At 36.9% G+C, this 23,050-nt stretch overlaps 2 protein-coding genes across 5 annotated transcripts in view; one reads left to right on the top strand and one right to left on the bottom strand.

Annotated features, from left to right (window-relative positions):
* The window catches only part of SUGCT (succinyl-CoA:glutarate-CoA transferase), a 688,910-nt gene extending 676,528 nt beyond the window's left edge, over positions 1-12,382 (bottom strand). For both annotated transcript variants that reach the window (XM_029233791.1, XM_029233792.1), the window contains exons 1-3: positions 12,250-12,382; positions 986-1,037; positions 217-290 (exon numbers count right to left, since the gene is read on the bottom strand). In XM_029233791.1, the coding sequence (XP_029089624.1) occupies positions 217-290; positions 986-1,037; positions 12,250-12,358 (235 nt within the window). In that variant the 5' untranslated portion in view covers positions 12,359-12,382. The remainder of the gene's footprint in view (positions 1-216; positions 291-985; positions 1,038-12,249) is intronic.
* A 114-nt stretch (positions 12,383-12,496) lies between these two features.
* Positions 12,497-23,050, top strand: part of MPLKIP (M-phase specific PLK1 interacting protein) — a 58,593-nt gene continuing 48,039 nt past the window's right edge. For 2 of the 3 annotated variants that reach the window (XR_003795249.1, XR_003795250.1), the window contains exon 1: positions 12,693-13,182. Coding sequence is in view for 1 of the 3 variants with exons in the window: in XM_029233718.1 (XP_029089551.1) it covers positions 12,844-13,182; positions 14,184-14,384 (540 nt within the window). In the remaining 2 variants the exon portion in view is untranslated. Of the gene's footprint in view, positions 13,183-14,183; positions 14,895-23,050 lie in introns of those variants that run through there. The other variant, XM_029233718.1, reaches the window with a different exon arrangement.

The raw sequence follows: 23,050 nt of genomic DNA on the forward strand, positions 1-23,050 counted from the left end.
TGAAGGATCTGGCTTAGGCCTTAGCCCTTGGCACGTATAAAGAGTAGAAAGAGATCTAATATTAGTATAGGTTCAGAGGAAAATAAAGGAGAAGGGAAAATAATCGCTTCATTTCAATTCTCTCCTCATCCCACATACAGGTACATGGACATTTAAAGAGCTATTAAAAATATTTATTAGCTTGTTTCTATGTTTTAAAGAGAGAAGTAGTTTTACCTGGTCTTTCCACTTTTATAACTTCTGCTCCAAGATCTCCTAAATTCATAGTAGCAAAAGGTCCCGCCAGTACTCTACAATGTTAACAATGATAGATAAATTCATTACCATCTTTAAGATTTTTATATTAATTCTTTTCTTAATACTCCATCAACACAGACAAGCTCATATAATGTAAGAATTAAAATTGTTAAAACTAAAAAAAAAAAAATTGTTAAAACTGTTCAAAAAAGTGATTTGGCCATATGTATCAAGAGCTTTAAAAAGTATATTCCCTTTGATGCAGTAATTCTACTTTCAGAATTCTATCCTAAGGAAGAAACTGAAAGATTTCCTGAGGCAAAGATTTATGTACAAGGAAGTCTCATTTATAATATAAAAACACTGGAGGATGACTAGGTAATTATGTGCCAACTATATACTATAATAAAATATCTTATATTTTTTGTTGAATTTCGAATGACATGAGAAAATACTCAAAATATAACATTATGTTTAAAATGTGGATAAACCTGTAATTTCAATATGGTTCCAATTTTTATTTTCAAAAGTTATATATAATACATATAATATGCAGATTGGAAAGAAATGTGTAAGTATTATACTAATTGTCTCATAGAATGATGAATTTACAGGAAATTTTCTTGGTTTTTCTTTCTAAAATTTCAATGATAAGCTTATAAACACCTTCTTATAATCCAAGAAATAAATGCCTTTTTAAAGAAGGGGGAAAACTCAATCACCAAAACACAGATAAACCAATGCAAACCTTGTTAGATCCAGAATTCTTACACCCTCCAATGGCTTCATATTGTCAGTATCTGGCAAAGACAGAAAATACTTAAGTTGATTACTAATTGTTGGAAGGAATAATGCAGAATTCTTCATATTCTTAGTAATATCTATTACTACCAAATAAATAAATAAATTTTCCTTCACATTTCTGCTTTATATATAACACAGAAACCTTGACCCAGTCCAACTAAATCAATCTGTAAAAATTAAAGCCTCTAATACCAGATTATTCCCGATTTAATAAAGTCCAAAGCTACACTTAAGATAGTTTGTCTAATGAAAAATTTAAAAGTGGGACAAACTAATGAAAAATTTAAAAATGGGGGAGGGGGTGTATAGGCTGAGCACAGAGGGTTTTTAGGACACTGAAAATACTCTGTATGATACTGTAATGATGGATACATGTCATTACACATTTGTCCAAACCCAGAATTGAGAAACAGAACTTTCCATTACCTGAAAGTTTTCTCCTGCCCTTTGCAAACTACCTCTCCCTCCATCCCCAACCTCAGGCAACCATTGATCTGCTTTCTGTCATTTTAGTTTGCATTTCCTAGAATTTTATATAAATGAAATCATACACTATGTACCCTGTCTGGCTTCTTTCATTCAGCATTATGATACTGAGACTCACCCATGTTGTTGCATTTTTATGAGTAGTATCCTACTCTATGGATATACCACATTTGTTTATCCATTCAGCTGTTGATGGACACTGGGTTGGTTCCAGTTTTAGGTTACAGTGGATCAAGCTACTGTGAACATTTGTGTACAAGTCCGTGTGTGGACATGTTTTCATTTCTCTTGAGTAAATACCTAGTGGAATGGCTGGGTAATATGGTAAGTTTATGCTTAACTTTCTAAGAAACTGCCAAACAGACTTCCACAGTGTTTGTACAACAGCGCGCGTTCTAGAAACTCCACATCCTCACACACTAGGTATTGTTCATCTTTTAAAGGTTAGCCATTCTAATGGGTATATGATGTTTCTCTGTGGTTTTAACTGGAATTTCCCTGTTGACTAATGCTGTTGAAAATCTTTTCATGTAATAATAGGCCATTCATACATCTTCGATTGTGAATTGTCTCACTGCTTTTATTTTTTTTAACTGTTTATCTTATAGTGGAGTATAGTTGATTAACAATGTTGTGATAGTTTCAGGTGTACAGCAAAGTGACTGAGTTACACATATACATGTATCTATTCTTTTTCATATTCTTTTCCCATTTAGGTTGTTACATAATATTGAGCAGAGTTCCCTGTGCTATACAGTAGGTCCTTGTTGGTTACCCATTTTAAATATTACAGTGTGTACATGTCAACCCCAAACTCCCTAACTACCCCTTCCCCTGCCTCACTGTTTTTAATACTGAAGCAAAATATTCGAAACAGTGCAAAAATCCACCAACAGGTGAAATGTTAAATAAGCACCTGCATATCCATATAAAAAAATACCGTACCGATGTTAAGAAAAATGAGACATTTACATACCCTGACATGTAAAGTTCACCAAGATATATTCCTAAGTTAAAAAATAAATCAAGTTGTAGAACAGAATGTATAGTATGATCCTATATTTGTAAAGATACATAATAACATTAATAACACATGTTGGTGTTTCTAGGAGCATTCATAAAATTCTACTGGTGGTTAAATCCTGGGGTAAGAATTTATGGAGAACTTTCACTAGCTAAGTTATTTATTTCTGTAATTTTGCTTAATTGTGATTAAGTGTATAATCAGCAAAAAAAGAAAATGAAAAAGTGAAAACATAAAGAACAGAATGAGAGAGAAAACAAGATATTTTAGAGAAAATAAAACATAGAAAAAGACCTCAAATGTGAGAAGATATTTTGACAACATTAGGAATGAATGGACAAGTAATTCTTTATGTTACATAAGACTCCAAAACTACTGGTCTTATGTACTCATCTCTTTTGGGGCCCTTCTTTTATTTCAAATGATGCAGGAAATATATTTAGAGGTCTCTTCAACCCATAAATCTCATTTCATTATAAATCTATAAAGAGAAGTCTATATTTCTCTACCAATATCAACTCACAACCATAATAAATGTTGTTTAATAACACAAAACTTTTCAAATGAATTAATTTAACATCAGGCAATAGAATTTTACTTTTATTATCTGAGAAGATAACCAGAAAGGACTTCTAGAGCACATTTAAGTCAAAATCAATTAATGAGTTTTAAACAGTTAAGAGCATAAACCCTGGAGACTGACTGAATTTAATTCTCTGCTTCACTACTTGCTACCCTAGTGACCTTGACCAAGGTAACTTCACTTCTCTGAGCTTCAGTTTCCTCATTTGAAACACCTATATCATAGAGTTTGCAAGGATTAAATGAAATGTTATATATAAAGTGCGTAGTACACTTCCTGGAACATGGTAAATGCTCACTAAAACTCAACAATTGTTGTTATCATCATCCTCACCATTGTATTATACAGTCACAATACCTATTAAAGTAGATAATCCAGATTTGAAAACAAGAGAAAAAAACATGACTCATGATTATTTCAAAGAACAGAAAATAACATATATGATTCTCAATACTCTATACTTTAAAAAAGATATCTATAGCCATATTTTGCCTGTTTGTGAAAGACCAGAATAGGCTGATTACGGGGGGAAAAGAACAGTTGAAAAGAGCATCAATTATAACGTAATTTGTTAAGATATATTGAGCAGCTTGTATATTGCTCTAACTTATTTGGCCTCTAGGATGGAAAGCTATTATGATGATCACAGCTGAGTAACCATGCAAAGCAGTATAACTATAATGAAGTTGCCATCAAATCTATGCTTGCCAGAGCTGCTTCTAGGAACTCCCCTGGTATTTGGCCCTAAGGTTTCCATGACACAAAGAAACTTCAGCAGCACCAGAGTAGATATAATTGACAGATGCCCACACAAGTGGCTCATCTGTATGACAGCAATCGTGGCATCCCTCCCCCACTGTACTAGTCAACTACTGAGACATTGAAAAAAAAAAAAGTCGTCATAAAACAAACTGATCGAATACCACTATGAAATACAACATGTGATATACACCGAAATGATTTCTTAATTTGATATTTTACAGAGAACTTAACTACCAGAACTTAGGAGTGAGACAGTAGGTGGATATCTCTTCAAAGCTTTATTTAGAATAGTTAGCAGGATATTTTCTTTCTAGCACAGGTTAAAAGTCTTGAAAGAAGCTCTGTTCCTAATAGTATAATTTGGCAGGTAATTTTAGGAGTTTAGAGTACTTGGAAAATTAGAATCCACTGGAAAACATTCCACGGAACCTAAAAATTTTCAGTTGTAAAAAGGTACTGTGGAAGTGATGCCAAAGTTACGAGGCAATTACACCATTTAGAGACAACCAGAGAACAAGAGCTAGATGGATAGTAACTTATAATAATTTATAATTCACCTTCCATTGACACTCAGTTTCTTGAGAATTGCCCTTCTCTTGCAAGGACCTGGCTATTACTATGGGATTTGCAATCAAACAGGTTTTTAAACTGTTGGATGCTACTATTTTAATGAAAACTTGAGAAATCTACAGGAAGAACAGTGGAAAAAGACCAGATAAAGGGTTTTTGAATGATAGGTAAAGCATGCTACAACCAAAGTACAAATCAGTGCTAATCCCAAATCCCTCTGCTCTTCTACATTTCCCGGCTTCTCTTGCAATTAGGTTGGGCCCAAATGCCGGGGGGCCTGGCCAATGAAACATAAGCTAATTCCAGCCCTGATCCTTAAAAACATCCCACAAAATCCTCCAGGCTTCTATACTCCTGCCACAGTGACCTTGGAAGCTACAATTTTCAAATAGTGTAGCTATATGTGCAAGAAAGATGTTTTATTGTATTAAGCCACTGAGATTGTAGGCTAATTTGTACCACCACCCCATCTAGCCTATCCTGACCAATGAAGAAACCAAGCATTGGAGAAGGAAAAATGGTAGCCTCTAAGCGATCATAGAGCATCAAAGCCAACAACTGGAAAGTCCATTTCAGGGGTAGGTTGTTTCACTGTTGGCAGCAGTCTTCAAACTGAGATATGTGAAGACTTTTGTAAGAAATGAATCATTTTAAAGAAATCAATTTCCAGCTCTTCAACTTTCATATACATTTTTTCCTAAAAATAAGCCTTCTTTCATGATAAGCCTTCTCCCACTGGGCAGAAGGAAAACATATTCCTTACACATTACAGCTCTTACTCTCATCTTAGTTCTTGTAAAATCTACTTGTGATAAAAACTTTTAAATATGAACTTAATACATGCAATGAATTGCCTTTCAAAAGTCATTTAGGAGAAAGACCACTGCTATAGACTGGCACGTGGAAAGGTAGAAAACAGCACCAATTATAGACTTTATAAATCAATTTATAGTTATAGGATTCACAACCAAAAGTCAGGAAGCCAGAGAAAAAAACTTCAGTGTTCAGGCCTCCTTAAAGGGCCAGCCTGAAGTGAACTACTCAGAGGATAAGAAGTGGCTGAAGCAGGTACTCACGGAGCAAATGATAGCAATGAATTACCAAATATGAATGCCCACAAACCCAAGAGGCCCCTGGAACTTCTCCGTGTTGGTGTGGTGGCTCTCCTCCCGGAGAAGACTGAGCAAAGGCAAGACCTTTGTGCCAACTAGGGAAAGGCATCCCTTCCAGGGGACAACCAGCAAAACGCCATCACAGGTACTTGAGGGAAATGATAATTATCACGGCAAAGAAGAAAATGTGTGCACGCGATGCGTGGGAAGGTGGAGGTGGGGCACCTGTGACTGTGAATGTGATGAGCCTCTTTTGACACAAAAAAGGTAGGGAACCCGATTTTACAGACCCACTGCAGATAAACGGAGGAGGAACAGAAGGGAAGGGAAGGGACAGCCTGGAAGAAGTGTGTGGAAGGATACATATGTGAGAAAAAATGTCTTATGATTTTATTTGTTTTCAGGACTTCCCTGGCAGTCCAGTGATTTAAGAGTCCGTGCTTCCACTGCATGGGACACAGGTTCGATCCCCGGTGGGGGAACTAAGATCCCGCATGCCGCATGGCAGGGCCAAAACCAATAAAGAAACAAGCCCATGATTTGTTTTCAACAGCTTCCAATGGGTAATTCTGACGAGCAGGAGATGTCTACAGGGAATTTAGGATGCTTTCTGTGAAGGGCTACAGAACCCTCCCAGGAACTTCTCTTTAAGGAGTAAAGATAAAATTATTCTCTAAGGCTTTTAGAGTTTTGGGGGATGGAGAAAGAAGAATGAAAAGCATGCTTCCAAGGACAGAGGAAGGTCTTAAGGTGACCTAGCCATGTTCATGTTATAAATTCTTTCAAACTTTTCACACATTTCATCAAACTGTCCACCAGAAAGGCAGTATTAACATATACTGGCACCAGCAGTATATGAAAACAGTGTTCTCCACCATCTTCCGTAACCCTGCATATGATCACTTGGTTTGGGGAGCATGTTTACTTTTTTGTTGTAAATTTAACAGTTAAAAATTTGCATGCTACCACCATTTTAATTTGCATTTATTTAATGACCTCTAAATTACATTGTTTTTAACACTTGCTCTTTTTCTTCTCAAACATAATCTATTCTTCTCGTTGGCCCATATTTCTACAGGCGTGTTTACCTTTTTTCTTATTGATTTGTATGGATTCTTCGTGTAGTAAGAATATTAACCTTTTATGAGTCATAATTAGTAAAAGTAATTTTTCTTTACCTGCTGTTTGGTTTTTTGGATGGTTTTGGAATTTCACTTTCGAAAAATCATTTCTTTTACTTTCTGCCTTTGCTATTGTTTCAGAGTTCCTTCAGACTACCCGCACCTTCAGTGAGTTGCTAAAAGGACTCAGCACATAGTTGTATTCATGGCTAAAGGTTTATTACAGCAAAATGATATATGACCCAATCAGTCAGTGAAAAAGATGGGGCCATGCCAAGCTTCTTTTGTTGCTTCTTTCTCCAGCAACAAAAAAATTCAGTAACATGTGCAATGTTTCTGCTCAGGGAAGTCTATTACGGACCCAGAATCCAAAGGCTTTATTGAGGGCTTTTCACATAGGCACTCTCTGCTCAGCATACACCAAAATTCTGGACTCCCAGAAGAATAGCAGGTGCTCACCATAAATCCATAAATCACACTGATTGTACAAATCATCTAGGCACCCTTATTAATTAGGAAGCAGTTCCAGTGCCAAATTCCCAGATGCCAAACAAGGGCCACACTTGTAAGAAGGACTTTCTAAAGATAGCAGCCTGAGGCCTGCTATGTTAACTCTTTTCTGTACAGGTATCATGTTTTTCCAACCCCACATTATATACTCATGTATAGTTGGTTTTCCCTTTTAAAAAGCTTTTATTTTCCAATTTAAAGTATGTGAGGTTTATTTTTTTCTATTTATATATTAAGTATTTGCTTCTTAGATAAGAGACTAATATTTTTTCTTGCCTTCTATTTTCCTAAACATTTCAGGTTTTCTACAAAAGGTACGTATTGTTTTTACAATTGGAAAAATACAAAGATACCAGTTCTGGTGACATTAAAATTTTACTTACTCCTTTTAAAACAAACATTTGTGTCTGGAAAAGAATAATCATACTCTTACATTTTTCTTCATGTCAAAGTATTCTGTCAACAATTTTATTATTTTCAATGAAAACTTTTATAAGTGTGAGTTAATGCATTAACACTTGCATTACACATGGGTGAAGAATATTAGTCTAAAAGAAATAAACATGTATAATACTTTTCACCTGTGCTTGACTACTGTGGATGGTGGATACATGCTTAGAATTGAAAAGAAGATGATTAACAGTAGTTTGGCTCTCAGAGGCAAAAACAAGTTACTTCTAATACCTGCTTTATCAATGAGAACATTACATAAGTGATAGTTAAGTGGTCTACTGCATTCAAGGCAGGTCTCACCTTATCAGTAAATGAGCTAATCAATCTCAGAGATGCCTTTACTTTTCTACGACTGACAGTCTTCAACATGGAACAGCTGACAACAGAACCTATATAAGGAAAACTGAGGTAACCTGAAAGGCTTCAGGAAATATTAAGATAAAGCTTATGCTCTAAGTATACATACAGTAGGCCCTCTGTATCTGTGGGTTCCCCAACTGCAGACTCAACCAGCAGTGTACCGAAAATATTTGGGAGAAAAAAATGCCAAGAAATTCCAAAAAGCACGATTTGAATATGCTGCACCTCCCACAACAATTTACATAGCAGTTGCACCATATTGTCAACTATTTACATATCATTTATATTGTATCAGATATTATAAGTAATATGGAGATGATTTTAGGTATACACAGGTTGTGTAGTTATATGCAAATACTAAACCATTTTATATAGTAAGGGACTTGAGCACCCTCAGTTTTTGGTATCCAAAGGGGGTTCCTGGAACCAATCCCCTGCAGATACCGAGGGATGACTGTACAAACATTTCTAGGGCTCTCTTCAGCAGCACATATACTAAAATCAGAACAAAAATTTCTATACATAGAAACTATTAAATACATTCTTCTGTCCTAAGAAGTGCTTTCATCATCAAAAATACATTTTGGGGGGGACTTCCCTGGTGGTTCAGTGGTTAAGACTCTGTGTTTCCAACGCAGGGGGGTGCAGGTTCAATCCCTGGTCAGGGAACTAAGATTCTATAGGCCGTGTGGCGTGGAAAAAAAAATATATATATATATAAACTTTTTAATATCTATATGTATTCAAAAACATGAGGTTTTTGAAGCAGAGATCAGAGTTATTATTACTTACATCAAGAAATGCACCATTTTTCCCACACCTAATATGCCACAGGCGTCATAATGAGAGCTGGTGGACTAGGCGTGCACATATAAGGATTGAACCACAGGATAGGTCCCCAAAATTATAAATCTATTAGTTTGTATGGGATAGCTGCCCAGCAGCCACCTTCCCCCAAGAAAAGCAGAGAAAGCTTATCTCCCTAATGTAAGCAAATTCTCCTTCGGAAGAAAAGGGGATGATCCCTGGGTTCTAACCCTTTGGAATATAAATAAATGTCTCCAGGGGGAAAGATAAACTTCCCTGGGTTTACAATCTCAATCTTGGGAATGTCTCCAAGGCTCTGAGTTTTATACCCCTTTGAAATATAAACATAAACTTCCTGAGAGTTCTCTAACAATCATTTCAGTCATCCTTTAACTTCCAAGGCTTGCCCTTTAACCCAGGCTCTAGTTTCCTTGGCTTAGAAAGCCCTGACCATGCAGAAACATGAAAATATTTACTCCTTGGTAATAAGCAGTAAAACTAACCAAAGTATTTACTTTTGCAGCACTCATTAATACCTGACAGCTACCTAAAATACTGGCTTTCAAACCCTTTCTGGAGAGCCCTAGGAATTCCTTAGCAGTGCCCCAGAAGTGTCTTTTCAGGGAGGTAGTTAAAGTAGGGGACAGAGGGAGCAGCTACGAGACCCCAATTCCTGCAAAAAGCCATCTGCTCTCATAAAGGCTCTACAAAAAAAAAAAAAAAAAATTTGTTTAATCTACTGAAAAAAGACACACCAAAAAATCTTAGGTAACCCAAATAAAGATCCTCAGTCTTATAGAAATAGACAAGGCCCCATTTTCACTTACACTTAAATTTCCTTAGTGGTACTCTTATACAAGTAAAACTTATAAAACATGCACCACCACAAAGTTAACCAATTAATCTGGGGGCTCCCCATATAACTCATGGGTCCTGAGAAAGTTCCTTGACGTTTTGCCTGTTGATGTCCTCTGTGTACAATGCCACTTGAAGACAGCACCTAGCCACTAACAGTGTCTTCAATAAAAGCACTATCCTACTGAGGATCCTGTTTTCTAATGCTGGTCCTCCCTAAAGAGTGCTGCAATTCTCTTTTTGTGGGAACAATACCTGTGTTACTCACAAAAGTGCTCTTTTCTCTCCACAGGACTCAGACTTAGTTCATGGGGCAGCCACCAAACTCTCATATACATCATCCCAATTCACTTTTCTATTTCCAGGTAATGCAACATAAAACTTCCTTCATCTCTCTTTCCCTGAACTCACCACCATATAAATAACCAACACAAGTATGTATCTGGGAACCTCAGACCCACCAGTTCAGGCAGCCAGACTGCAATTCCCAGGTTAATACTCCGGAAGATTCTAGCTACATTCACAAAAGTTCAATACTAAGGTTGTATCTACTAATCTTTAAATATCTAAAATAATATGCTACGCAGTACCACTATCAGAATTTTACATGCTTATTTATCTATTGCATTTTTCAAAGGACGGACTGAGTGTCAATTCATATTTCTTTACCTAGGAAAAAAGACAACTGCCTGGGATTCAAGAAGCCTGAGTTCTGGTCCCACATCCATTTGCTATGTGAATTCAAGCAAGTCACTTCACTTTTCTTGGACAATTTCTCATCTGTGAAAAGGCAAGTTGCCTATTCTCAGAAGTGATCCAAGGCGAATCTGGAGTTTTCATATAATTAAGAATGTACTCTCCCTCAATCCTCATATATACCTGAAAACATGATGACAGGCACACTGTCATGTGCAATCTACCTGTCAAAATCTACCTCCCCCGTTTCTAATGCAAGTTCATATGTGTAGAAGATAGCAGTGTATCACTATAGGAAAGAGCATTCCAGAAGTGTAAGGCAAGTAAAATGACAACTTACAGTACTTCACTCAATTCTGCAAAACATTTGCCAGTCATTTAAAAATTAACAAAGGTAATTTTGATCCCTGCCACCCTCATTTTTCTGCTCCCTCCCCCCAAAATGTAGATTAGTTGATGATATTAAAGGGGGTATTATAGGTGAGAATCACTGACCAATATGATGTGACCCACTCATTCATTCAATAAATATCTGACAGCTCAATTACCAGGCATTAAGCTAAGCACCAAAGACAATGTCCAGAAAGGTGCTTAGCTTTGGCCAGGACAAAAGCATATAATAAAGTGAATAATCTGGGATCCCCGGGCCTTAACTGCATCACAAAGCCTTGATGGCATTATCCTGCCTTGATTGGTTCTACAACTTGTATGTAAAGGAAAAGCTTGATGAACCGAATTCCCTCAGAACAAACCACCACAGGAAAGTGTGTGTGTATCTCCATTCATCAAGGACAGAAGCTGAGAAAACATCCCATTCTTCGGCTTTGCCACGTCACAGAACGTGTCAAATGGACAGTGAGGAGTGGCACCTGCAAGAAGGTTCACAGGCTGAAAAGCACAGGTCCAGGCTACCCATTAGGCCATGACTAAATGAGTCTGAAAATTCTTTAAGATTCTGTTTCCTACAAGATGATTTCAAGACTCACAGTGGACTATCATTCCCAGATTCGGAAGGTGTAAAGAAAGTTCTAGAAAACTGCAGTAAATCTAAATTTCATCTTCTAAATAAAATTCTGAGACAGGTATTCGGTACAAAGGTGGGAGGCTTTACATTAGGGGTCATTCTTGAATGATCACACTTTTCTTTTTAACCAAAAGTCTGTGAAACGATCATTATTTTAAGAGCTTTAGCCAAATGTTGCTAATTTTGAAAATCAGGCTCTCTGCTTCCTAACCAACTCGCTTACCCGCTTGCATTTAACAACAACAAGGAAGGGAGTAAAGTCCGGCCTCTGCGAGCACAGCCTCGCCCCCGAGTTATTTAAAGTGCAGCCGCATAGCACAGGGAGATCAGCTCGGTGCTTTGTGACCGCCTGGAGGGGTGGGATAGGGAGGGGGGAGGGGGGGAGACGCAAGAGGGAAGATATATGGGAACATATGTATATGTATAACTGATTCACTTTGTTATAAAGCAGAGACTAACACACCATTGTAAAGCAATTATACTCCAATAAAGATGTAAAACATAATAATAATAATAAAGTGCAGTCTGAAACCCTTCCTGAAATGTGGCTGGGGGTGCATTTTTCAAGGTATTTAAACTTGGGGGACGAGGGGGGAGGAGTAAGGGAGAGAGGCGAGTCCGCCCAGTAGGACCGCGCAGGGGCCGGACCCAGGCCTGGACGCCGGGCAGGGTGACAACGGGGCGACCGCGGAGCCAAGGCAAGAGGAGACGCGAAAGGCCAAAGGGCGGGCGCCGGGAGCAGCGGATACTTCTGGAAAGCGCGGCGCTCTCCTCAGGATGCCGCTGGAGTGGGGAGGCTGGGGCTGGGGTCCCTTTCGCCGCCCGGACCGAGTCTCGGAGGATACCTGATTGAGGGCGGCCGGTCCACAGCCCCCTCCCGCCGCCCCGGCGGGAGAGAAGGCCGGTTCTCCGCAGAGCCGCGACCCTCGCCAGCGCCGCCAGCGTCGCCAGCATCGCGAACCCCTCTGAAATTCTCCTTCCCTGCGTGAGTGGAGAACGAAGTGCGCGCGCGACCCGCAGCCACTGGGGGCGCCCGCGGACACCTCGGTCCCCGCCCCCCGCCAGGTGGGAGGGGCCCGGCCCTGCCGAGCTCTCCGGGCCGCCCTCCATCTGTTCGGCAGGCGTCTAGTACGTCAGTCAGTGGCAACCAAAGCCCGCGAGACTGCAAAGGCCGTTGCTGGGGCCCGGGATTCGCCCTTTCCTTTATCCTTCTTCTTCCTCCTTCCTTCACTTAAATCAGCTGAATCTGTACCCAATTCGATAACCTACTTATCCCGCCGCCCCAGAGGAACCTTTGTGAGGCCGGAACCAATGTGGTCTATGGTGCTGGCGGGCGGAGGACTGTTTTGGTGAAGGACCACCAAGTGTCTGTGAACGGTTGGTCTCGACAGTTCCGGCGGGAGAAAGCGCCATTGAGGTCCTCGTTTTCGTCTTCTGAGATGCACCGACAGAATTTCCGACCCCCGACTCCTCCTTGCCCCAGCCCGGGTGTAGGAGGTTGGGGTAGCGGGAGCAGCTTCCGGGGTACCCCGGGCGGAGGCGGAGCGCGGCCGCCATCCCCGCGGGACGGGTACGGGAGTCCACACCACACGCCGCCGTACGGGCCCAGGTCTAGGCCCTACGGGAGCAGCCACTCTCCGCGACACGGCGGCAGCTTCCCTGGGGGCCGGTTCGGGTCTCCGTCCCCTGGCGGCTACCCTGGCAACTACTCCAAGTCCCCCGCGGGGTCCCAGCAGCAATTCGGCTACTCCCCAGGGCAGCAGCAGACCCACCCCCAGGTAATAATAGCCAGCGTTTGCAGAGCTCTTACTGTATGGCAGGCATGGTACTGATAATCCCCTTGCGTGGATTATTTTGAATCCTCTATGAAGTGAGATACTATCGTTAGCCCCATGTCGCAGATGAATAAACTGAGGCTCAGAGAAGTTAAGTATAACTTTCTTTAGAATGCTGTAAAAAGTTGCAGAGCTGTACTTTGTTTCTATAGTCCTCCTACTTTTAGCCAGTACACTGTCGCTCAAACACAGATTTCCCTAATTTCTTCTCCTTCGTCAGGGGCCTGGCCAGTTCGTTGCAGTAAATTATTCTGAGTCCCCGGTCTTCAAGGAGGAAAAAAAGCGAATGAATCCCCGGCTAGGGCTCAGCTCTAGGGTTACAGGCTAGTGCCATCTTCCTACTGATGGCACCTTTTCCCTTTTTTTCTTTTCTTCTTTTTTTTTTTTTTTTTTTCATTTTGGCCTTAGTTTTTCAACTACATTGGCTTCTGCTCTAAGGCTTCTTTCTGGTATGTCTAGGATTCTGTGGTTTACATCTTAAATATGCTTGGTAGTTTTCCAACTTATGCTAAACCAAACCCATCCCTTTGAGTGTGGAGCTAATGAGATGGGAGGGTTCTAGAAATTTTGAAGCTGTAGGGTTAAAAAAAAAAAAAAAGTTTAATTTGCTTCCAGAAGCAATAGGGAAATACTGAGGGAAAGACTACAGTACAAGTAATTTCTTACTTCATCACCAGTTTATAGTTTGGGAAAGTTATTACATTAGAAACCCAAAAGGATTTGAAGTGACAGTGGGCATAAAACTATCAATAAATTAGTATATCAAATAGGTTTAAATACTTTTTTAAAACACTAGATTAAAGGAAGGATGGACTTTGCAAGTGAACATATTTGGGTTCAAGACACAACTTTTAACTAGCAGTGTGATCCCCTCTAGCCTCTAAAGAAAAAGTACCAGTTACCTCTACTAAATGTCTTTTTAACTGATGATTTTTTTTCTAAAGGGTTCTCCAAGGACATCTACACCATTTGGATCAGGGCGTGGTAGAGAAAAGAGAATGTCTAATGAGTTGGAAAGTTATTTCAAGCCTTCAATGCTTGAAGACCCTTGGGCTGGCCTAGAACCAGTATCTGTAGTGGATATAAGCCAACAATACAGCAATACTCAAACATTCACAGGCAAAAAAGGAAGATACTTTTGTTAACATTTCTGAAATTCAACTGGAAGCTTCATTTGTCAGGAACATCTTGGACAAAACTTTTGCTTGTAATTAAGTTGAACCCTAACGTGGTGACTTTGAATAATTAGTTGTGTCTTCCTTCATCATATCAAGTATTTTTGGTGTTAGAGAAGACATATGGTAGGATAATTTGCAATATTTAGCTCTCTGGAAGTGCCTACCAATTTTAGAAGATTGACAGTTTCCAAATACTTAACATTCTTGGTTATATAATGGACATTTGTCTTTTAATGTTTTTCCAATGTTTCAAAATAAAACATTTTGTCTTTCTAGCTATATTGTGCTTTGTCATATGCCAAAGAATTATTAAAATAATGCTTTGTAATCACATAGTTAGAATTCGTAAGTATATATTTTGCATACTACTTTTGAAAATGAAATAGACTGTCCTTTGTCCTGTAGACAGTTATTTATTTGTTCATAGGGAAAGGGGGTAAAGGAAAAGAATAAAGGAGATTTCTATTCATATTATAACCATTGTTCTGCATGCATATTTTATGTAATGCTTTTGTAAAAATGCATTGAAACTTGATTGAAAGTTACAGAAACCCGCTTAAGCTTAAATTAAAAAAAATATTCATACCCTTCATACTCATTTAACTGCAGAGGACAAGGATAGACCTACTTCTTGCATAGCTATATTAAAGAATTCTCCATCTGAATTTCTCTACTCCACATCTCTCAGTATTGTGGAGTCATTTTCTCTTGAGGCCCAGGAAGATGGCTACCAGCAGTCTTAAGTCACTTCCATTGTGAAGAGAACACTTCCCAGCTCTGTCAATCTCAGTGAAGACAGATTAGCCATGCTTAGGTCAAATTTTAGAGTCTTAATCCAATAACTATGATCAAGGCAGTGTGGCATGATTAGCTTGGACATGGATTCACCCCTACAATGAGGCAGGGTCCCATGGTCTTCAGCCCCACTAGGCCTCCCTGGACTAAAGAAAGGCTTTCCAAAGGAAGGAATGCTACATACCTATTCCTACAGTAATGGGGAGAAAATTGAAAATGTTGGGGATTTTCATTTTCCCCAACTAATTAAACAAAATCAAGTCTTATAACATTCAGGCTTTTTAGATATTTTAGGGTCACAATATATGATGAAAGTATAGCTAAAATTTTATTTAAACATTTCCAGAAAGAAAGCTTTAAAAGTGAAAAGGTTACACCACCTATTTGAGCCATAACCACTTCTATTTGTATGTTAGGTCTTTTCACAGAGGCAAAACAAAATGAGAAGGGAAGGATTTTAGATTAATAAAAGCTCCATGACACCCAGGACTACTACTACCAGTTACTAGCTTGGTGAATTATTTAACTTCTCTGTGCCTCAATTTTCTTATATGTAAAATGAAAAACTTAACAGTACCCATGTCATAGAGGTGTTGTGTTTGAGGATTAAATGGGTTTACATGTGTGAAAACTCTTAGGCCAGAGCCTGGCACATAGTGAGCCCTCTAAATGGTAGCTGTTACTTTCTCACTTACCCCTATATCCTCAGCTCTTAGAATGATGCCTGGAAAGTAGTAGGTGCTTAATAAATATTTGGTGAGTGGATGCAGACATTCTGATTATAACTACTGTATTGCTCTGCCTTTATCTCCTATATATAAATAGTAATTTTTCCCCCAATGTTCTAAAGGGAATGTCCTTATTTTCTAACATCTTGTATTTCTAGATGATTTGAGGTCATGATGTATGATGAAAATTAGAGCAAGTACAATACTTTTGCATACCTTTTATTGAACTTAATAGGTAAGAAATATTATCTCTAGGAAGTGACATTTAGAAATAATTATTAAGCCATTGCTTGGAGATCACTGAATTATTGGCAAAAATAAAGGAAGTCAAGAAAGGTTTTATGCTAATGTATTTGTATCATATTTGGAAAACATTCAAATTATAATTGTTCTAATGGCTTATGTGCATTTTATTTTACTACTTTATAAGTGTAATGTTAACTAAATGTAAAATTTCTCTTCTGCCAAGTTACCAACATCTTCCAGAGGTCTGACCTTTCTGATTTTAAGAGAAACATTTTTGTCCTCAGGAAAGATACATTGCTTTACTGCTCTGGTTGGTAGTGTATATAGTTATCAAAGGTCTTTCGACATTGATATTGGTTTGTTTATATTACTAGCCTATTTTTGTTTAGCTGAGTGAAAGGAATTGATCATTCTTTTAAATGAAAAATGATTTTTTAAATTGTTCCAGAATACACGTTTTTACCTCTGCAGAGATGCTAAATAACTGTGTTAGGGAAATTTATAGTTAAGTATGCATCTTCAATATTCATATAATTAAAGAATGGAAGTATAATCTGTAGCTGGGTTTTCAAACACCGGTGTTTGTACTTCTGGGAGTATTTAACTGCAAAGGCAAAGATAGCTTTAAGGGGATTTTGATCCAGATCCTCAAATCCCAGATGTACTCTTTAGTTAAAATGATATGCTTAAAGAACATTTCCATGATCAGTGGATGATGCCAGTTCTCTTTTTTTCCCTTGTGCCTTTTCATAATTACCCTTCTCCCACTTGACAGAAGAAACCTATGGCAGGTTGTGTTTTTCAAAAATGATGCCAACAATATTTCAGGTCCCTCAGACTCTTCCAGAACCTTGCCTCTACCTCATCAAGATAGAGAGTTATGTCCCTGCCCTTTGAACTCAAGCAGACCTTTCTGACTGCCCAAGGAAGTACGGTGGAAGTTAACATGTTTTCATCACAGGTGAAGTGTGGTCTTAGAAATGAGTTATGTTGGCCCATGTGGAGATACTCAGAACTCACATGTGTTGTCAATTAGGGAGATAGCGTGATGACAGTTTTTGTTTATAGGCCTTGCCTTTTTTGTCTCCTGACTATTCAAAAAGTCATTTTTCCTGTGGGTGAATCATGTGAAAGCAAAGAGAGCATGAACATAATGTGAAGGGAAAGGCACTTTATTTTTAGGAAACAATGAAAAAGTTGCTTGCCTCATTTATCTTAGAATATTTAAGATTGGTATACAGGCATGATGGGTTTTGGTGAATCTGCTGTCAAGCCAACTGTCTTTTCCCCATTTTCAATAATGATAAAGAACCTGATGAATATGTCTCAAACCTGTCTTAATAGCATAATTTGCATGATTTCAAGGAGGAAGAAGTTAAAATTTCCATGTTTCTTTCTGACATATTAACTTTACATCTTAAAAGATCACATTTCAGAGGTAAGTTCATGATTTTTATATTTTCTAGAGCATTTTTCAGATTCTTAGGAGAAACATTTTTATTATCCTTTGCCAGTTCATTATTAGATTCTATAAATCCATATTAATTTTTTACCTGGCCCAAGTCTCCTGCTTATTGTCTCTGAGCCATTTCTTTGTTTTATTTTTCATTCCTACTATGTGTTTAGTTTAAATTAACAGAAATATATTGTGGATTTTACTGTAAATAAAACACATGATAGTCGTAAGTATACATTGTAAAAACCCAGAACTTAGTAATGACCCAACATCTTTTCTTTTTTGCTCTTAATTTCCACAGTCTAATTTTTCATCTAACCTAAGAAACTATTATTTATAATTATATATAATCCATTATATACCACTTAGTAAAAACACTGCCAACTAAACTATAATATGCTGTCAATTATAAGATGCATCCCAATTTCAGAGATGTTAAAATGTACATCTTAGTTTGATAAAATACCATAAACAATACTTTTAAAAGCAGAACATGTACTTACATATAGGTTTGGGTGTAAATGTCCACAAAACATAGTCGAGGACAGTGCATTTAACTTTGGAAAACCAGCTTTACTTAGGATTAATTCTTCCTTCTCAGGTATTTATATTCTGTAACTTTCCAAGGATATAAGAAAGAAAATGGCCTGAACAACAAGGTCTTCAGTGAGGGTGGTTTTTCAATTCTTTGTTTTCAACAAAATTGAAGAAAACTTAATCAGATTGTTAGTTAAAGATCATTAAAAATAATTTGATGATCAGTTTATTATTTTTGGCATATAACTTAAAAGGTGTACAAGAATTAAGTGACATCACTATAACAAAAGTCTATCCCTTTTTATTTGTATGAGTAAGTGAGTTTTCTCAGCATTTATATCTATAGTTTAAAAATAGTAATAAAATTAATGTCTCATTCTAGCAATTAGCAGTATTTATGGTGTTTTTATTGTTTGAATAATAATGATAATCCAGATAACAGATAACTTGAACACTTTGAAGTTTATAGCCATTGGAAATGTTTTTTTTATTTCCAAAAATATTTTTTAATTTCAATAAATATATTTTTCATACATTTTTGAGACACAGATGTATGACAAGCTATCAGTAAAGGACTTTCAAGCATTACACTATTACAATGAGATAAAAATTACGTGGGAAAGTAAAATGGAAATATGAGTTGGGAATAAAATAGTGTACAATTTCCTACTGTGTTAAGGAGTGTTTTTAGATAGCAAATTACTGTGATAATTAGATTCAGTTGGATACTTTAATAATGTAATGGATTTAGCTTAAAACATCAATGTTACCGAAATGACTTCCTTTGCAGTTTTTGAAACTTACGATAAAAGTGTATTTATGTTGACTTGAAAAGTATAAAAGGGTACATCACTTTTCAAAATTACTTTAGGGAATATATGACTAAAATTTTTAAAGCTCAAATCATCAGAGGAGGGAGAAAGAGGAATATAGTAAACCATAAATCCAAGAGAAGTCAGGAAAAGAAGTAAATGACAGCAGTAAGTCCAAATATTCCAGTAATAACAATGAATCTTAAAAAAGTAAAATCTTTTAAAAGGCAGATTTTTAGATTGGATTAGATAGATGGAATCAATCTATTTGTTGGTTTAGAAAAGATAACATCTAAAATAAAAAGCTATAAAAAGATTGAAATTCACAATCACAGTAGGGATTTTAGCACATCTCTACTAGACATGGATATAACAAGCAGATGTAGAATTTGTAGGGATATAAAGAACTGGTATATAAAATAGAAATTATATATTTATATACAATATGTACACATTTTTTCAAGTACACAAGTATATAATAATTTTTTTTTTTTTTTTTTTTTTTTGCGGTACGCGGGCCTCTCACTGTTGTGGCCTCTTCCATTGCGGAGCACAAGCTCCGGACGTGCAGGCTCAGCGGCCATGGCTCATGGGCCTAGCCACTCCGCGGCATGTGGGATCTTCCTGGACCGGGGCACGAACCCGTGTCCCCTGCATCGGCAGGCGGACTCTCAACCACTGCGCCACCAGGGAAGCCCATATAATAAATTTTTTATAAGTTTTCTAAATCACAAAGACTCTGCAGATTTCAAAGATTTGATTGATAGGCAGATCATGTTTTCTGACCAAAATGTTCAATAAATTGAAAAACAAAAAGTACCCTCAAAAAAATAAGTCAATGAAACAAGGCAAAGCTATAGAGATTGTCAACAAAAAAGACTATTCTGTGGATTAACTAAAGTCGATAAAGATTAATGAAAAGGGAGTTCCCTGGTGGCCTAGTGGTTAGGATTCCAGGCTTTCCCTGCTGTGGCTCGGGCTCAATCCCTGGTCGGGGAACTGATATCCCTCAAGTCCCACTGTGGAGCCAAAAAAAAAGAAAGACAAAAAAACAGATTGATGAAAAAAAGCACAAAAGGAAAAATATAAACAATGTTAACCTTTGGTGTAACATCAGGAACTATGCTTAAAAAAAGAACTGCAGTAAGAAAACAAAGTGATGGAATCACCTAGAAAGATAATGCAAGGATAATCATCACTTGCATCATCCTTCTGTTTTCTTTGCATTGCCCTAAATCCTGCTTCATCTTTAAAGAAGGGATAAAAGAAGTCTAGAGACACAATCTCTGTAAATGTTTTTTTAAGCTTTTACTTGAGCACAATTAAGAATTTGGCATTTTTCATTTTTCACCCATAATGGCAAAGAAAAGAAAATTATCAGGTATTTCATGATTATTAAACTAATCAGCACTCTGGTCTCTTATAAGCAAACTCTCAGAGTATAAATTTTCAGATGACAATATCCTAGAAAGATTTTTCTCAGATTCAAGAATCAATGAGTGAACAATATATTTCTAAGGACGAAAGAATTATGATATTCTCATTTACTCAGTTATCCAGAAGGAAAGACTTCATCACAGAACTTTGTGACAAGAACATCTTTTATGTTTGTTAATCAGAATTGTAGGTAGACAAATACTAAAGGCAGGTGTGTATTCAGAATTGATTAAAAGGAAATAGATTATGTAAAAGTGAAAAATCAGTTGGATTTACCATTCTGATTGGTGTTTATAAATCTGAAAGTGAAAGTGTTTTGCAATTATGAAGCAAAAAGAAATGACCATCCTTTCCTTAACAAAAATATGACATCAAAGTTCTTAAATGTATTGCATTTTGAAGATGCAAGTGTAAAAAGAACAAGAAGTAATAATAAACTAAAGCCCATTAGAGATATATTTAAACTCTGGAGTCAAGGTTCATAAGATGAATGTATTCTAAGTTTGTGACAGTAGATGAATACCTATTTATGTTCGAGATGCTACCCATCTTATGTATTAAATACTTCCAAAACCACGAAAATACTGAATAAAAATTTGGGTTTCCTATGTTTACATTCTTATTAAGATGTCTAACAAACTTCTATCTCTTTATTCTCTACATTTTGCCAAATAACTTTAAATGTTTTTAAAAATTAAAAGGGCCCATTGGACCCAGATGACAAATGATGACTAATTTTTTCTGGTATACTGATGATTAAATGAAGAAGTCATATTAGTATCAATAAAGGCTTTGAAAGTCACACAAACACAGGATGACCAACTTTACACCATAGTATTTGAAAGCATAGATGAAATGTGTTATATTTTATTAAAATATTGATACATTATCAGTATTGACTCAAAAAGGAATAGAAAGTCAGAATAAACCAATAACCATGAGAGAGACTGAGTTGATAATCATGAGTTCTCCCCACAGATGATACAGACTTACTAAGCCTTCATGGAATACTTAATTCCTGTATTATAAAGACTTTTAGTTAAAAAGTATCCAAGACATCTTACACCTGTGGTATTAACTGATCTCAAACCAGGCCAAGGACAGTATAAATGGAAATTATAGATCATTTCACTTATGTACATAGTTGCTGAAAATCCTAAACAAGATATGACAATTCAGCAGTTGCTCACAAACAAACCAAGAAAGAACTGATAGGGTTTATCTCAGGATTGCAGTGATGGCTGAGCATCTGGAAATTTATTTCTATAATACATCTTATTGGTTAAAGGAAAAGATCTATACTAATAACTCGGTAGATAAAGAAAAAGCATTGCTTAAAATTAAATACACAGAAGTCTTCCAGAAGTGGGAAAGGAAGATATCTGAAGTGTGAAAGTTACAAAGGAAGAGATGAAACTGATCTTATGTACAGATAATATTACTGTCGGTACAACTCTAAGGGAGGCAGAATTTTTTGAACTATTTTTCTGGATCCAAGAAAAATATACAATTACAGCATTCCTACACATCAGTCAAAAAAATGCAATAAAATGCCTCTGCCTCCAAATAGCAATCTGCAATAAATCTTGGCGGGAAGGGGGTTGGGGGAGACAACAGAGAAAATTACAAAGCATTTTTGAAGAACTTCTTAAAAAGCACAACTAAATAGGGAGATATTATTCATGGATGGACATATTGTACTTATGTCCATTCTCCCTAAATTAATCTATAAATTCAATCGAATCTCAAAATAAGTTTTGTGGACCTTGCAAAATGATTCCAATATTTATATGGAAGAGAAAAGTGTCAAGATTAGTAATAAAAATGTTGAAGAAGAAAAATGTAAGCAGGCTTGCTCTACCAGATAAAGAAATTTGTAAATCTAATGACTGATTGGTGTAAGAGTAAACAGACTAAAGAAACAAAAATAGAGAACTCAGAAACAAATTCACACATATATAAAAACTTGATATTTGGTTAATATAGCACTACAAATGAGTGGGGGAAGGACAGATAATAAGTGGTAATAGGTCAGTTTTTTGTGATTATGAAAAAACTTATAAACCCCAATTAGTGCAGTTGAGACTTGTCTAAAATTGTACAGAATAGGATGTAATGAGAAAGCTTTCTAAGACTGTCAGAAGTACTTTGGGGAATGCAAATATGTTTAGAGGTTTTTTTAAAGGTCAGAGAATATTTACATAGCAGTTACCATAAAATCTAGGTTAAATCTACTTAAGTGTGTGTTTACTCAGAAGGACAAACACTATTCCTATAACATTCTTAGATTTATATTTAATATTGTCCTCCAAGTATTGTAACCTGTCAACATGAGATTATAGAAAAGGAAACTTTAAAAAATATTTGTGCATAAAACTTATGTTTACTTAGAGTTGTTATAGTAGGTTGAATTTGCTCATGAACTTTGTATAATAACCTTCTGACCATGACCTCGTTTTTATACTTAACTGTATTAAAAGAATTATACACCATACACAAGTGGGATTTCAGGTGTGCAAGGCTGGGTCAACATTCAAAAATCAACTGCTGTAATCCATCACATCAACAGACTAAAGAGGAAAAATCATATGATCTTATCAATACATGCAGAAAAAGCACTTG

Source organism: Monodon monoceros, unplaced genomic scaffold (assembly GCF_005190385.1).
Source record: "Monodon monoceros isolate NGI ecotype Baffin Bay Population unplaced genomic scaffold, NGI_Narwhal_1 Super_Scaffold_2, whole genome shotgun sequence".
Lineage (NCBI taxonomy): Eukaryota > Metazoa > Chordata > Mammalia > Artiodactyla > Monodontidae > Monodon > Monodon monoceros.